Below are 18,074 nucleotides of genomic sequence, written 5' to 3' on the forward strand. Positions count from 1 at the left end.
AAAACCGTCTTCTGCCATCTACTGTTATTTTTCTTAATGACAGAAAGATCTCTGATGTAACTCTAATCTGCCACCCGTGGCAGGTGGGCAAGGAAAAGGGAGAGACGATACTGGGAACAGAGAAGAAAGGCTCACATTTGATGTCCAGAGCGACGATTCTCTCATAGACGAGCGTGGTGTTGGGGTAACGAGCCCTGCACCCCAACATCTTGCCATTGTGGACATGGGAGGCTGTGAAGCTGACTGAGGCTACCATTATGGCTGTGTTGCTCTCTTCCAGGTAGTCGGTAGAGAACTTTGGGCTGGGGAGCAGCTCAGTGTTGAACCAAGAGATTTCAGGGGTCATATCAGGACAGTTGTCTGGAACATAGCAAGTGACCTCCAGGTCCTGATTGCTCATTATCTCCTCAGGAGTGTTGATGAGGGGCTGATCTACAGGAGGGATATATAGATAGATACAAAAAAGTGATATCTTTCCATTCATTTCGAAGCTCTCTGTGTTGTAAGTGACTGAACCCTAAACCTATTCTTTAAAGAGAAAAACAATATGCAATTTCCCAAACTGCTTTTGAGAAACACATCTTTATTGTTTTGCATCAAACCGCAATCATAAGTGACTTTGAAACACATTAAATGTCAACCCATCTTCTATATAAAAAAATTCAACACTTTTCAATCATTAGCTTACATAACACTATTTTTTAGGAAAGAGAAATGCCTTTCATTCCACAAAAATAATTTTATAACTGATTTGTTAAAAATGTCTTAATTGTTCAAAATCTGAAAAAATCTGTAGTAAACACCTTGGGTTGTAAGTGAATCCCTGTGACCAATACTGTAATTCATATATATTCTGTCTAACCATACTGTGTTACAGTGCATCTTCATAACAAGGACTTTTGGGATTTGGAGAGCCCTTTTCAAGGAATCTAAGTGAATTTTACAGACAAGGTTACAGACAAGCTCGTGCTGAAATCTATACGCATGAGCAACAGCAATTCTTTACATTATAACCTAAAAAAGCTACAGGTAAACCAGAATTAGTTTTCAGAGCAGACCCACTGAACAGAGTATTGATTTCATATACCATTGCACTTGAGGCCAAAGGGGTCTCTTTGTTTATTGAAGACACCCTGGACAGTCGGTGATAACTGCTCAGGTTCCCTAGATCCTTGGTTACAAATCTCTGCTCAGCATGACAAGAGGACAGACCCAGTGAATGGATTGGCCCTTACCCAGAACTTTGACCTCGGAGAAATCAGGGTAGGTGAAGACGTTGGATCCTCCCAGGTCCGCCCGGAAGTAATATCTCCCAGAGTGTTCCATGCCGATGTTGTTGATCTGTAGGGTGCAGTTCCTCTGGTGCAGGTCACCCAGCAGCTTGGTACGACCCTTGTAGCTCTCATGAATGATGTTGGTCCGAGATTTGTACACCACGGGCGGGTAGAACTGGGGGTAGGGTGACCCAAAATACCAGATGCCGTGGGTGCCTCCATATGGCCGTACCCCAGAAGGGTACATGAAGGTGCAAGGGATGACCACACAGGAGTTGGTCATGGTAGAAATGTCCCTTGGCATCCACACATTCCACTGTGCCCAGGCCCCTGGAATACCCACAGAAGTGTTGCTATTTGTAACCATTTGGGTTTTTTTTTAGCTTTTTTGGTTGATACTTTTACCCAACGTAACTTGGTTACAATTGCCTTTCTTGTGCATAAAGGAGGTTTTGGTAATATATGACAGAACTAGGTTTGCTGGACAAATCTGAACAAATCTTGCACAAGTATACATCAATACTATCTACCTGGCTCACGAACACCCTACCCCTCCAGGTACTGTAGTCCAGAGTCCTAATAGATACTTCACACTGTTGTTTCAAAGGCACTGGGAAGGAAAGACTGCTCTGGTTTCTATTTGGCCAGTCTGGGACTGGACCTATAAACTGCAAAGTGTCAAATATCATTACCAGACAAACAACTCAACAAAAGAAGATGTTGCACTATTTAATTTAGACATCACAAGACTGAGCCTAGGTCATGGTACTAGCTGAAAACTGGCTTGGTACCACCACAGGTAGGGTTAAAATCAGTTAGCCAAGTTCCTGTCAGTCCCCTGGAAAACAGCACCATGTGCCTCTAGGTTCTCTGTGATATTAGAGTCTTTCCACCAACTGACATTGAATTTCATTATCCAAAGTGTGTCAGGAGATTAATGGCTCAATGAGTAAGCAGGTCAGAGGAATTTTGAAAATGCTGTTGTTTCCATCTTTTACTATAACAAGCCATTGTGTAAAGGAAACAGAGCATTCAAGGGTATGTACTATGCTAGAACATCACTTTAAGAAAACTGAATGCAATAGGACTATAATTTTGTGCTCAGCTACCCAAGATATTGCATTGTCCCAGCACAGTACATATATTAAGTGTGAAATATTTACATTTCATCACAGTGTATCGCTGTGTATGTGATATGTAGTGGTCCTCATCCCTGGTCAACATAGGTTTCTATACAAAATGAGATTTGTATTTGGTAAATGATAATAGAACCCTGTACTCAAAGATGAGTTTTTAGGACTGCCCTCATTCAGGTGTGTGAGCTGAAGTCTTAACCTACTGGACTTGATAAGAAGGCAAAATACTGAATCAATATTGGTGTGTCTGATGTGGAGCCACTCCCACTGTGGGCATGTCTGATACACTGTCACTCCCACGTGTGTCTGCACTTCATCATTTGATCACTTGTTAAGGGCTCTATTTCACTTAGAAATATGGATGCAAAGTCTTAAACTGCAACATTTAGGCACAGAAAAGACTCATATTATCTGATCAATTATGTGCATCAATTAATACCAGAAATCAAAGACCTAGATGGAAAGAATCAGCTGACCTATCAACCACTCAAGATTGGAGCTGAAGGTCAGTGATATATGCAACACTGATGCACAAATCAGAAAAAAAAACAGAAAATACGTTTTGTTTAACTTGGAAAAATGGAAATTTCAAATTTCCAGATTTGTTTTTGCAGAGCAATAGTGATTTCACAATAAAGACTATTTATTTAGCAAAAGAAGTTAAATGTGATAGAAATAAATATAATTAGCCCGGAGCTGTGTTGTACTGGTCTACACTGCATTGTACCAGTGAGAGTATTATATTATTCAGAGGACATTATGTAGTTCTGCACTGGAAGTTACTGTAACAAAGGGCATACCTTTAATGACTAGCAAGACAGGCAATAAGAACTCCAAGCACCACATGTTTCTTCCTGCTCACTGGACCATAGACTTCTGAAAGTAAAGAAAACACTGAAGGAGAAGACAGTAAAAAAGGTTTCAATGTCACCTTTGAAAACATCAGTACTGAACATCAAATGAATAGAGTAAAAAATCCAAATTAAGACAAGATAAGATTTATTTGTATAAACCTGGTAAGGCTCACTTTGGACATTATATCATTTCATGTATATCATATTTTAATTCCTTCTATTTATGAATACAAAATATCAAGTACAGCTAATAATCATTCCTTACATTATAGATTGGACTTAAACCTGAGGTTCCTGAGGTGTCAGAATAAAGTGCTAGTGTAAGTTGCTCCCCTCCACTTGACGTCAGCGGCGGTGTCAATCCTTGTTTGCGACACGAGGGGCGACGTAGTCCCGATCAACTCAGCCCTCCAGCTTTCTGCTGCCTCAAAACAAACAACACAAATTTCAGTGCCACAGAATAATCTAAGTAGACCACCTGGCATTCCTGGATCACAGTTACATGAGTATAGTATACATGAACCAGCAAACTCAAAGACAACCAATAGCTCCTAAAAACACTCATATTTACTACACAAATCAAATTTGGCCACTTTATTGATCTGTGTTACACCAGCCTAGGTCTGTGTTTGTCTGAAAAAAACAATTCCATTCTAAAAGGTTCGCTTGAAGGTTTACCTTGAGGAATTAATCAATTAACTCATTAACACATTTTCATTAGTAGACAGAGAGGTTAGATGATATCTGTAGCATTCAACTCTATCAGGAAGACGACATACTGTATTTTATTTAAAAAGCTCGCAATCCTATATATTGAGAGTATAGCTTGTACTTTGACACAGATACTACCTCATATATGAAGAACTGCAACAAAACACTGAAAACAGAAGATTGTTCACACTTTGAACAACTTATTTTTTAAGATAGAACTATACAAGAAAAGTAACAAAGAATGAACAGCTACATTTAGTTGTTTGTTTTCTAGCAGCTAATTGATCGTTCTCATACATACAGTATGCTTCTGGAAAGATCCAACAGAACTTGTTCCAGATCCTACCTCCTTTTGAGGATTGTTTATTTTCCAAGCTAGGTGCATAACCTTTACATTTGTGTTGGTGTACCCCTGTCCTTGTTTTATTCTTGACGCTGAATTAGTCTAATCGACCAGTTTTGTCACAAAATATGGTTTACAGTTTGGTGTACGTCTATCAGGGCTCCACGGAAACGCCTGGATTAAAGACCAAAGAAATTAGGTTTGTTACACAGTGGCATGTCATGTCTTTTTAGACCATGATTTCACCTCTTCTTTGAACTCTTTACACAGCTGCAGGGATGAAGAACTGGAGAAGACTCCACAGCTGAAATGTGGTTCTTTTCTTTACCTTTCCACACGGAATGAACCTTCACCTGTTCTTAGAATTTGCCCATCCCAGTACTAATCAGACTCCATCTTGCTTAGATCAATTGACTTCTAGCTACAAGATAATATCGTTGCTTATTTATATCCTAATGACAATTTTAAGAATATTATTTGTATTAACATTGCATGCAAGGCATTATAATGATCTGCAGTGTGAAGTAATGGTTATGAATCTGGAATCCTGAGGATCAGGGGTTCAAATGGCAGCTAGGACCCTGCTTTTGTGCCATTGAGCAAGGTTACTGTACTTCATTCAGATTTCTACAGCAAATGTTTTGCTCCTAAAGAGCTTAAGCCCCACACTGACATTGCAAATGAGGATTTTTTTCTGATTACATAATAGATTGTATAGAATCCATCTTCGCACATGGTGTAAGAAAGTGTGGAAATACATCCGCACAAATGAAGAATGGTGTCTGTCCAGTACAGCTATGATGACAGCCTGATTCTGTTCTGTATCTACAGCTTCAGCAGTTTCCTCTCCAACATTGCCACCACGGCTTCTCACGACAGAGTCACGTCATTTTTGAAGTGAAGCGCCCCTGCTTCAGCAGTTTCTCAATACATATCGATCCTGCCCCGCAACTGATGAACATGGAGATCTTCCTGTTCGGGATGAGGGTTTATCCAATAAATGCTCGATTTAGCGAAGTCGATCAACACATTAACACACGTGAAGACATTACCCTGTCCTCGGGAAACCCAGCTAGGAATACAAGTGATTATGTCAGACATCCTGCTTTTGAAAACCTATACCTTTCCACAAAGGGTAGGTAAAGGAGTTTGAAAGAGAGTATTGCCAGCTTTAACAGGTGTGCAGAAAACAGTTCAACAGTAGCCTTCTGAAGAGAAACTTTCGGCTGATCACAGACTGATCTTTATCTAACTGCACCAACGGCACTTGTTGCTATTTTAGGGTGTCAGCCACGGGGTCTCTTGTAAAGTGGGCTAGAAGCCATGCCCTCTTGTCACTGCAGGGCGGCACTGCGAATGCACGTGGTTAATGCTGAGGTTTTCTTTTAATCAAAGCTTTCGGAAAGTGCGTCGGCTTCACCGAGGCGGGCGAGCAGCGGCGCGGAGCTGGGGAAGGGGGCTGATCTCACGAGAGACTGTGCTTTGCTTAAGATGCCGTAGCAGTTAAGGCAGGTGTACTGCCAGCCCTCTCTAGAAGCAAATGGAAAATTAAGCAAAGGCTCCGCTTCATACCCAGGCTCTGTTTAAGGGGAAAATAATCATTCTGTGTCAAAGGAATGCCTCTTCTTCAGCCCAAACGCTTATTTTTGGAGGGCATGCTTGATGTGTAGTTCTTTCCATATCTGGTATAAGACTAAACAAAGACCTCTTGACTCCCTGTCTACTCGTTTGTCATCACTCTGAGCTCTTTGTTGTCTAATTGAGACGTTTATTGAACAATTAATGATTATTTTATTATTTTCCGCTCGGCGGTTGCTGATGAACATAGTGTTGGTAGATCAGTAGGTGGCATTCTTCCCTGTGAATCAGAATATACTAATTAATTAAATGACCCTGTACTGGGTGAAATGGTTAGAAAATGGATGGAATATTAAAATAGCTAAACGTCTAGAGATCTCATGAACTTACATTTTTTAACCATCTTTAAAAAACGTCTGTTTTAATTTGGCAGCTAAAAATAATGCCAGACATCTCATTTGGCAAATATTTTAAGAGTCTCAGTTGGAACATATCCTACAGATACTTGTCTGAGGACCAGGAGTAATTATCCCTGCTTCACCAGTGAAGATTTTAATATGATTTCTTGCAGGTGCATTTCTATGTTGGTCTTCACATTGTGTGTAGCCCTTACTTCCATTTTTTAGGGTCTAAGGTAATACTGCTCAGCACCTTTTCTTCGGCCTTGCTTGCTTTGTCTATATGAGTGAGGCCCAGTTCCCAATTTCTTCAAGGCCAGTTCCTCAGATTTTTCAGTAAGCAAGATGTCTTCTCCAGAGTACAAATGGCTCTGGTCGTTTTACAGAAGTGTGTAACTTTCACCTACTGTGCTGCTTGCTGTGGTTTTCGGAAACTGTGCACATTTAGAAATAAGTCACCATTACACTCAGTAACTCGATATTTTGCAGAAGACCATGGCAGAGAGACGCAACAATTAAATCCTTCCAGAACGAAAGCCAACTGACCTTTAACAGATCTAAACAATACAGAGCAGCTAATCAAGCAAGCGACAACACCGAGTGAACTGGTGCAGAAATGTCACATCCCGGGACGATCAAGGTATTAATAGTGCTTGTAAAAGACAGCAATCTTTTCTGCACTCTTGAAACTCATCTATTCCTCCTGAATGGTCTCCTACCTCCCGGCTTCTCTGTAGAGATCCACAAAGAAGAAAGAAGATGAAATGTGCTGCAACATTTAATGGGAAAAAAGGCAAATGGGATAAATTCATCACTTTGGAAAATGTAAGCAAATGCTCTGATTCAGGAGAGGGCAATGTTGTCAGCTTGGGCAAAAGCTACATACTGTACAGTATCACACTGCTTTCCAGATGCTGACTCTACCCACAACCCTTTGTGCTGTGAAGGCTATTGTCCCCTGAAGCTTTTCAAACACAAGACACAATTTACAGTACAAGATGTCTTTGATGTTTTCTGCTACTTTTCTTACAATGTATAAGCTCCTTTTTCTATTCCCCAGGACAATGACGTTATACAGAATAAAATCTTCTTTATAAATGTTATAGGAGACGATTAACGAAACTCTTTCTTAAATAAGCCCATGGCAACTACACAAGCATGAGGGTCTGAATAACCTCCTTTCTTCTGCAACTGTCCTGGTCTCTCCTTTCCTTTTTTCACTGTCTTTTTTCAAACTGGGAAGCAAATCACATTCTAGAACACATAGCTTTGAAGATCGGCCCACGTTAATGCAAAAACCAGTGGAGACTGAATTTAAATAGAAGGATAAACTAAGGAAATCTGAATAGTAAAAAATGAAACAACTGTGTTCGTTTCAGAGCAGAAAAAATAGGAAAAAATAAAAAAGACGGCATCTTTTCAAGATGAGTACTGAATTGCAAAAGCAAGGCAACAGATTATTTGGCATCCATCAAAATATAGAACAAGAAGCCCAATTAATGGCTCAGATCTTTAAAAATACAAGGCAATATTACATTTTTTCTCTTTATCTCAGATAAAACAAAAGTCAGTTTGTTTAAACACAGGCAGTGATTAATTAGCAGACTTGGACACTCTGGTCACAGTATGTGGGCAGAGAATTGACTGTTTGGCAAATTGCGATTTCTGAGCTGTGGGCTGCATCACTGCCACAGAGCTCCAGGTCACATAGACAAAGCCTCACACAAACTGGAGTGGGATGAGGCTCATTTCCAAGGCTAATTAAAGTAAAGGAAGATTCTTTCTGTCCCATCTGAGCAGCTGGAAGTCCTTTTTACACCCAACAGAAACCAAACCAATTGAAGGATAACCGCACTGTATTCGAGAGTGTGTAGGACAGAATAATCCAAACAATTATTAATAATCTCATTTGAAAAAAAAAAAAGGAAAATGTTTCCAAATAATGTGGGAGCACATTTTCAAGTTCCGCAAATTTGTGAAACCCATCCATCCATTTTCAAATCGCATCTTCCAATTTAGGGTTGTGGGGGGAAGGGGAACAGGAGCCTATCCCAGCAAGCAATGGGCACAAAGCAGGGTTACACCCAGTCCATCGCTGGGCCCACACTGACACATCACATACAGTTGTGGCAGGGTCAATTTTCCAGGAACCAATTAATCTACCAGTACGTCTTTGGACTGTGGGAGGAAACCGGAGCACCCAGAGGAAACCTCCACAAACTCATACAAACTCCACGTAAATAACACTCGCATCCAGAACTGAAGGCAGGGCAGCAATGCTAAACACTGCACCACTGAGCCCTCCCCCCTCCTCTTAATATATTTATCCTTATTTATATAGCCCCATTTATATAGCATTTAGGGTTTTTTCAAAATACAATCTTAAATACATGTGTAAAAAATATTTCCTAACCTTACTGTGCAAATGGCAACATAATATTTTAGAACCTTAAAGTTTAGACCACAAGCCCTTAGCTGAATTCCCAAAAAAATTACATTGAGAAACAGCAAGTGTTACTTTATACGTAGAAGTATTCCATAGTATTTCTGATATACAGTATTGTTTTAGGAAGATATGCCATTACGTGTATCTTCAAACACTAGAATATCGTGCTTGAAGGATGCATCTACCACAGTACTTAACAGTACAGTCCACTGTAAGTTGTGAAACCCTTAGTTTTGTTCTCTAAAACAAACGCACATAGATTTTTTTGTCTTACCCAAAGTAACAAAAAACATCACTGTGCTTTGATGTAATTGTAATAGTGACAAAGTGTTGGAAAAAGACATTGTAACCTATAGCGTTCTCCTAAGAAGTTCATTTTTGGTATTTACACAGATGATTACAATTGTTAGAGTTAGGGTGATAGATTGTCTTGAATCTTTCCATTTTTAGTAAACAAAAATAAAATAATATATTTTAATTGAAAGTACAAAGTACTGTACAAACAATATAATATATATTATAAAGGCAGTTTAAAATATAATATGAATATAAAACAATTAGGATATATATTATTAATAAAGGAATGGCATCACAATAATGATGATGATGATAAACTTGCCTCAGAGATGATTCACCTTTCTCTATCCAGTGTAAATCCTTTTATTTCACCACAGACGTCCTCTTTGCTGAAGCTCCTTGACGGTTGAAAAGCTCCCTGCGTTACGGAGCCTGTTCTTCGTGGGAGGCTGTTAATATGCATCAAACATTTATTTTGAGGTCCCAGTCCCACACTGAACATTCCACTCGCTGGTCTCTCTTTTCCCCATTCTGCTGCTTGTGCTTTAAGGAGCTCCTTTTTTATGCTCACAGGCAGAAGATTTCTGTACACATTTTGTGATGTCAGGCACTGCTGGGCTGTGTCAGAGTTCCTTGTGATTGCTAATGAAATAGCTTTTGTTCATGCTCGTTTAACAACTCGTCTAGTGAACATTGTCATACAGATCAATTCTTATTGCTTTTTTGTTATTACTGTCTTTCACATTTTAATCATTTATCGTCTTTTGGAATGGATTTGGCATGCACTTTACGTGAAAGTAATCACAAAATTTTAAAAGAAATATTGGGCACACCTCAGTATAGGCAGTACAATTTGTGCATTAAACTCTTGTAAAACACATAAAGAGAAAATCACTATAGTGTTAATAACCTGGTAATAAGAGATTAATCATGAGTAATTGCATGGTTATTAACCAAAACCATATCAATGGGTACTTAAGTCTTAAACACTCTATTTGTATCTATTTATACAAAGCATGATATGCACCCACTAAATAAAGTGTTAACGGCACCATCCTTCCATCAAGTGATTCTATCAGCCGATGTATTTATTGGTTGGCAACAGACAGGGCAAGACTGCGACTGGTTTAAAATTCAAGGGGGTGGAACTTTCAATCTTTGGCTTGGAGTTTGTAAGGATTAAAGGAAAGAGCAAGCCCACAAGCAATATACATAATTGGAATTCTTCCAAGAAGTACAATGCATACCACACCCACATAAGCAGAAGTATGTTAAGTGCTTTATCCCTGTATGTACTTACATTATATATAACAATTATCCATTAAAGCTTTCCTGTTTTGTATTAACCAATCATTTTATTTTCTATACTCTCTAACTCACAACCACCATTGGTTAATGAGCTTGACTCACTGCTGACACGTATTGCATCACGAGGGTTGCCATTTTACCAAACGCAGTCCTCACAGAGCCTGTAAAAGAGTTATACATAGTCCAACATGTCCTGGAGACAGTTTCATTGTGTAGCAGATCCTAAGGTCTAACTGTAACTCCAACATTTACAGTGACTCTACACCTGGAACCTACCTGAATCTAAACCTTGGCCCTGGCCTTTAGTCCCCTGTTAACCCGAGAGTCAACCATATCACAAAGACTATCTTTTGTGAGTATTAGTGTTAGTGTTGTACTTTTTCATCAGAATACAACTCAGTAACAGCTGCTAATATGTAATTGAATATTAAGTACTGGGATATGATAAGGACAGGCGTACCTTGCTGGTCAAATGTTTGTTGTTGGATAATATAATTAGGCTCATAAAAGAACTGAACATCCTATGGGCCTGTCTTGCACTAACTTCAGTGTCTGGACTTCATTGTTTAAAGTCAAAATTAAACTCAAAGATCTTTCTATTTACACAATAATGAATACGTTTATAAAGGAAATTCTTCCATACTTATTGGGTGGCACTTCAACATCCAGCATCACAATAACTCAAAACATATGGCCAATGTACCCAGGGGCATCATCAGGAGAAAAAACAGAAAGACTTAGACTGGCCAAGTTCACAGACTTCATACAGTAATTGACTAAAAAATATATGCCACCATCAACCAACATTTTGTAATTATTATTATTAAGATAATGAATTCCTTACACTTATATAGCGCTTTTCTGGACACTCCACTCAAAGCGATTTACAGATAATGGGGATCCCCTCCACACCACCAATGTGTAGACCCCAGCTGGATGACACAACAGCACCCAACGTGCACCAGTACACTCACCACACACCAGGTCTCAGTGGGGAGGACAAAATAATGATGAAGCCAGTTCAGAGATGGGGATTATTAGGAGGCCACAACTGGTAAAGGCCAGGGGGAAATATGGCCAGGACACTGGGGTAACACCCCTACTTTTTTCAAGAAACGCCCTGGGATTTTCGATGACCATGGATAGTCAGGACCTCGGTTATATATCTCAGCCACAGCATGCCACCATTTTTACAGTGTAGTGCCCCCGTCACTATGCTGGGGCATTAGGACCCACACAGCCCATTGGGTGAGCACTCCCTACTGATACTGCTAACACCTCTTCCAGCAGCAACCTTAGCTTTCCCAGATGGTCTCCTTTCCAGGTACTGGCCAGGCTCACACCTGCTGAGCTTCAGTAGGTTGCTGGTTGTGAGCTGCAAGGTGATATAGATGCTGGCAAAACATTTTAAAGTGCAATCCCCAATACCTATGGCCACTTGAGAAATTGACTCAATAGTGTGACTTTTAAGCGTCTTATTTCCCATAGCGATTGTTGGATTATTTGCCTTAGTTGGGAAACATCTTCCATCCTGCACACTTGGGTTTAGTATCTTTAGTATGCCCAGAATACTAGACAGCCTTACTAAATGTTTAGCTTGTGACTCAGTTGCTTACTGCTGTTATTTTAGAGAGCTATACAGTTAATCTTCCTTCCTGTTACATTACACAGCACACATTTCAGATAAAGTGCTTTTCTCTTAATGGGATATGTTTCCCTAATTTTATCTTCTCATAAATATTTTAAAAAGTCCTTGTAGAACACTGTTATACTAAGGGCAAATCCTGTTACCATGTAATGCATCTTTGACACAAATGAAACAAAGAAAAACTATAGTTGGATCTTTCATGCTTATTACAAGTCTAGCATAACCCGAACATGACCACCAAGACTGCAGTATTACATCAAGAAAAAATCTATGGAATGTTGCAGTCTGTTCTGAAGGGGAGTCTCATCACATTCTACTGTGCTACAGTGAACACTCCACTGAGCTTCAGAGGACAGATTCGAGAGGAAACAACTCTGACGCCAACTGGCACTGTACCTAATTATACTTTGAGTGTCCTTCCTCCAGCATGAGCACTACATTCAGAAGCAATAGATTAAAAAAACACTATAGTGATACACATGAAAGACAGCTTATGTTTTCCAATATTACAGTCCTTGGTCGCCATTTTACAAATCAAACTAGTTATTACTAGTGTAATAAACTGTACTATAGTCCAGGAGGAATAGGTTTCTACAGCTTTTCTAGGTACTTTTGAAAAGGTAACTGATTACAACAACAAAAAACTTGATTTGTCTTCAAATTAGTTGGGCCACATCAGTAACTGATATCGGAAAGGCTCCCATGCCTGATTTATGCGACACAATCCTGTCCCCACAAGAATCTGTTTTTAGATAATTAAAAACTAAATTCTGCAGCAGTCTTTTTCATACTTAAATTGTCTTATCTGTCTTACAGATTTAAAAAGGAGTGTGCAGCTTATCAGTAAAACTAACCAGACTTACAAGTTGTAAGTTGTAATCAGGCCACAGAATGTCGTGTAGATCTAAGAACATCAGGATAGTCAGTTGTGCCATCAAGTGCGTTTTACAGTAAATAAGAGTGTAGGTTGAGACCTTACTGTAATTATTTCCTAATAATTATTGTAGTAAGATTATGACATGAAAAACACCTTTCTTTAACTATTACGAAGTGAAACACAATTTCTCTGTTCTCTCTGTTATTTTGCCACCTTTGTCTTGTTATATGTTCTAGTTGGATCAGTTAAAAGCAGGTAATGTTGTTTACAATCATATTAAATGTTAAATTAAATTATGATCTCTATAATAAATGTCATTATGGAAAATAATACAAAATATTCTATGAAAAATGCTGGTATTTTGCAGTAATTATAGAATAAGTGAGTTTTACCAAATCTCATTTAACATTTTGGAAACTTCGTTGAACTTTCCTCTTGGTTGTTGGACCCTGTCCAAAATGAGCTGTCTGCAGGGAGTCAGGGCAGTGACGAAGAGCAGACAGAAGCTGAGTTTACCCACAACTGCCAATATGGCAGTGAATTCTCAAATGAAGGTCCTTATCTTTTTGTTCTGTTAGTTTTCCTCCACCTCCTTTACAGCTGTCACCTTGCCAGCTCAAATAACACAATATGAATAAAAAAGCCGAGAGGATTCGTTGGTTTAATTACACCATGTGAACATTTCTCAGCTTTAGGGAAAATTAAGACAGTGAATTTCCAAAAGTAGGATAAACGTTACTGCTTTTTTATTTATCTCATCCCAGTATTAAAGTGATGTGGATGCCCCAAAATGGACACTTTCATGTTTTCATGCAACGTGAAGAAAGTAAAATAACCATCTTAATATCTTCCTTTAACATTTCTTTGCAAATTTCAGTCTGCCTTAAATCTCCTCTTGTTCACCAGGTGACAGGTGCTGGTTTTCACCAGGTGGTTTTCAGGCTGTACAGACTTGTATCAAATTCGACTACGATTCTTAGGTACGTAGCACAGCCTAGTCTAGCAACGCACAGCTGAATCCCAGGAAAGTGCAGGAAAATGTGTTTATTGGAATGCAGTCTTGTGTAACCACCACGGTGATTTCACACAAGGCTACATACAGTATGCTGCTATAACAGCATTTATAATAATCTTTGACTAAAAGATATACAGACATCTTGTACATAAATATTCATACTAATACACATCATATGTTACATCACATGTGTTAAGGTTAGGAGTATGTGATCTATTAATGTAATTATGACTACCTATGTACCTGTGAAAGACTATTACTGTAGCACCTTACATAGAAATTGATGATGCTAGCTACAATCAAAAGTAAATTCATGGGAAAGAACTGCCCTTCTGATTTATCAGCTACACTTTTGTAAGGGAATGCTCACCATGCAAGCAGTTTTTACAAATAAAGACAGCTTGTGGACCCCACAGAGACTGAAGAGCATGACTGGATTTGGCAACAGCCCTACTCAAGGAGCCCTGTGTGGTGCTGGCAGCCGGTAGATGGGATTATTGTACGCAGCAGAATTCCCTGTCTTCCTCCAGATGGCACACAGTGGAAAGCATTCCAATCAGAGCTGGGTCTCCTCATGGGAGTTGACAGGTGGGTCACACTGACGATCTCAGCGTGACGACTGATGTACTCAGAATGCAAGATCTGTGCTTGTGTTTTGCAGTGATTAGGAACATTGCAAAGGACTGGTACCTAATCTGCCAAAATGAATGAAATCAATCATTTATTTTGCTGTTTGGAGGGTTTGCTACTTCTTCTGATCTCCTCCCAACTCCATTACTTAACAGAGAGGAAATTAAAGCAAGATGAAATCAACTAAATGTTCTCTGTCACAGACATCATTATCCCCTTAACCCCGACTGACCTGAGTCAGATACTAATACAAAATAGGTGAACAAGTATTTAGATTCTTTAGCTCGGGTCTAATTTGTTTCTGGAGGTCTGTCCCTTGCAGCACTTTAAAACGAAACGTTGCCAATCTGCACGATGGAAGTGATTTCAAACACTGAGAAGATAAGGAGCTATTGGCAAGGTCAGCTCCAAAGATTATTTCAACCTCTGCCACACAAGTGAAAACTTGGGGATGGAAGTGGACATCTAGAAGAGATATCAGAGATATCTTATTGAAGAGATATTTTACTGAGTCTATCAGGTCAACAAATGCCGCGGGTCTTTTCACGTCAGAGTGCTGTGGATGAGCTACTACTTATCCATCTGCCCATCCATTACCTAGTACAGCAGTGCAGGGGCAGCCAACCCAACCTGATAAACAACAATTGCAAGGATGCCAGACACTTTCAGGGCAGTCACAGACAAAAACCACACATACACTCATAGCAAGACCAATTTTCCCAGAACCCATTTAACCTACTAGAACTACTGCTAACCAACTAGAACCTGACTGTGGGAGGAATCCAGAGCACCCGGAGGAAATCCAGGTGAACACGGGGAGAACATGCAAACTCCATGAAGATAGCAGCCAGGTCCCCAGCTCTGCAGGGGCAGAGGCAGCAGAGCTGACCCCTGCACCACTATGTCGCCCTACTACTTGTCCAAGTAGTGCAAACTGATTTTGTGAGATCCTCCAAAACAGTTGGTATCATGTTCATAGATGAAAAAGGGTACCAAAGAAGATCTCCTTCTGTCATTTACTGTCTCCATGACAAGACTCCTGTTTTCTATGATTTGTAAATTGGAACTGAATTACAGTCTTCTATTCTGCTGAATAGCCCCATTCTGATCGCTAATTTCTCAAAATAACAAGGTGCAAGAGAGTGTTGTTTGTGCCGCAGGCATTGTGGGAACAGCACAGTAACCAAACTCCCACTTGAAACCGCAGACTGCTGCCTATCCATCTACGCTCGGCTTAACACCCAGGCGAACTTTCCACTTGAGGCGACAAACCCACAAGTTTCCTGCCACCTCCAGCCATATAAATCGCAAAAAACACACACACTTCACCAAGAGAGGCCAAAAGGCATAATGAAATCAAACAGTTGCTTGTCAATCTGCAACAGAGTCTATAACCCCAGTTTTACATGATAACATGTGAAGGACTACAAACCAGAGCAGACGATTCATCCCATCTAGCCTGTTTGGTCGTTAGTAATTAAGTAATTGATGAATTAAGAAGGCTTAATAGTAAAACAGTTAATCAGTTAAGGGTGATAGGTGCTCATCAGCTTGGAGTTTATCATGGTGTCTGTAGATTGTGACTTTCCTCTGGATTGGACACTAGCAATGCTGGTATTCATTTGTAAAGAAAGGTGAAAAGGAAGCAACTGGGGCCAAAGTTACTCTAGGTTATAACCTTAGAGTTCATAGCAGGTTTTGAAGGTAACCATAAAACAATGGGTTACTAAAGGCTTGAAACAATTTAGCTACGATTAATTCTGCAGATCACTTGTTAAACTGACTAATTCACAGATCCTTTGAAACACAAAGCATCTTTCAGCTCTGAATTCCATAAAGTTAAAAATATATCATTTACATGTCATCTCGGCCTTTAGAAATAGGAGTTTTATGGGGATCTTTAATCTCCAGGCCCAGGGATAACAGGCAGGGCTCATCGACTGGTTTGTTATGTTCTGGTCTGGCTTGTACAAAAATTATATCATTACTGATTCAGAGCTTGTCTTGGCAACTTGTCAAACTTGAACAGTTTGTTTGTCTACATACACAAACACTCCAAGTCTTTGTAAATGACTCCTAATGAGCATCAAATCTGCTGAGCCAAAAGGCCAAACTGATTTGTCTAATGGGTTTGGAAATCCTTTTCGAGCTCCACAACAGGATAATACACTGTCCAAGCTCTGCTGGTTCTACCCCACATGGCTGCACTATCTGGATTAGAGTCTATCTGACTGATGTTAAAATGTCGAACACGAGCTCAGATGCAACATCTGGGGAGGTGTTGCCCTTGAGTCTTAGCAACATTTCCGCAGAGAAAGAAGCAACAGATCTTCCTAGATGCTCACCTACACAAGATACTGGGTGTAAATTGAGAGAAATCTGTTGTTTATTTAACACATGACCTCCATTTGGTTTCCCTCCCTTACGGCCTCATTATCAGCTCCAGTTTGAAGTCTGTCCCAGTGATGTACCTGCTGCCACGGCTTTCTGCAATCTTTGTCATATTTAGTACATAGCAAGGACCACAAAAAGTCTTTCTCAGAAAGTATGGATATTGTTTTATTCTAGCAAAAGAAAAAGTCAGGCTTCTCTCATCTAGTTTTGTGTCTGTTGCCAAGGTAGCAATAGAAAGCAAGATTGGGTTTAAACAAAAGAATTTTGAAATTGCATAATATTTCCTGTGATTTTGCCATCTGCGCCAACTCTTTCATCTCCTGTGGCCTGTGGATACTCTGAAATACCAAAAAGTTACCTAGACCCCGCAAAAGTTAAACAGTAATTAAGTATGGTCTGCACTGCAAAACATTACATTTAGGAAGCCAAGAAGATGGCAAGGCCATATTGCTCAGTGTTCAGACCACCCACAAGGCCTCCTCACAACCAGTCCCAGTCAACATCTGATTAACTGTATGTGGCACAAAAGAAAATACTGAGCAAGGAGGAATGATGAGATAATTATCAGATGCCAATCAGCACCCCGAAAACAGAGGAAGCTAGTAAAACTAGTAGCAATTTCCTGTTACTTCTTTAATAGCAATTTCTTGTTAAATCCTCTTTAGAGGATACTTTTTTTAATAGTAATTTCTTCCTGTTTAATTTCTTTACATTCAGATGGCACCTTCTGGTTATGAAGAGTTTGAAAGAAATCTATTCTTTAGTTCTCTGCCTAGTCATAAATCCTAAAATACACTTGATACAGTATTTCCTTATCTATCCATCTCTGTTTTTCTCTATTAGTGCATTGTTGTTGTTTTTTTAATCCAGTGTGCAGAAAATCATCACAGTCTAATCACGGAAAGAAATATTTAAGGATTAAACCCAATGAAAATACTTGTGATGAACTATACACCAAACATGTAAGTACAGAAATTGCACTAACAGTTTCATTTTTAAACACAAATCAAGAAATATAGTCAAAACAACAATAAACACTTCAGTAAACTGTATTGCTTGCATGTTCTGACCGAATTCCTTCTTCGTTTCTCATCATTGTTTTAAAGCCAAAAAGGTTACGATTGTTGTATATACAGTACAGTAATATTTACCTGGGCACACAGCA

The 18,074-nt window shown here is 39.4% G+C and overlaps 1 protein-coding gene across 12 annotated transcripts in view; it reads right to left on the reverse strand.

Annotated features, from left to right (window-relative positions):
• Positions 1 to 18,074, reverse strand: part of mag (myelin associated glycoprotein) — a 41,027-nt gene that overhangs the window by 12,095 nt on the left and 10,858 nt on the right. For 6 of the 12 annotated variants that reach the window (XM_088620443.1, XM_088620441.1, XM_088620442.1 and 3 more), the window contains exons 2-5: positions 3,530 to 3,689; positions 3,211 to 3,286; positions 1,236 to 1,604; positions 136 to 432 (exon numbers count right to left, since the gene is read on the reverse strand). In XM_088620443.1, coding sequence (XP_088476569.1) covers positions 136 to 432; positions 1,236 to 1,604; positions 3,211 to 3,256 — 712 coding nt within the window. In that variant the 5' untranslated portion in view covers positions 3,257 to 3,286; positions 3,530 to 3,689. Of the gene's footprint in view, positions 1 to 135; positions 433 to 1,235; positions 1,605 to 3,210; positions 3,305 to 3,529; positions 3,690 to 9,355; positions 9,487 to 18,074 lie in introns of all 12 variants that reach the window. The other 6 variants (XM_088620436.1, XM_088620435.1, XM_088620437.1 and 3 more) reach the window with 4 other exon arrangements.

Source organism: Lepisosteus platostomus, chromosome 26, assembly GCF_059453375.1.
Source record: "Lepisosteus platostomus isolate fLepPlt1 chromosome 26, fLepPlt1.hap1, whole genome shotgun sequence".
Lineage (NCBI taxonomy): Eukaryota > Metazoa > Chordata > Actinopteri > Semionotiformes > Lepisosteidae > Lepisosteus > Lepisosteus platostomus.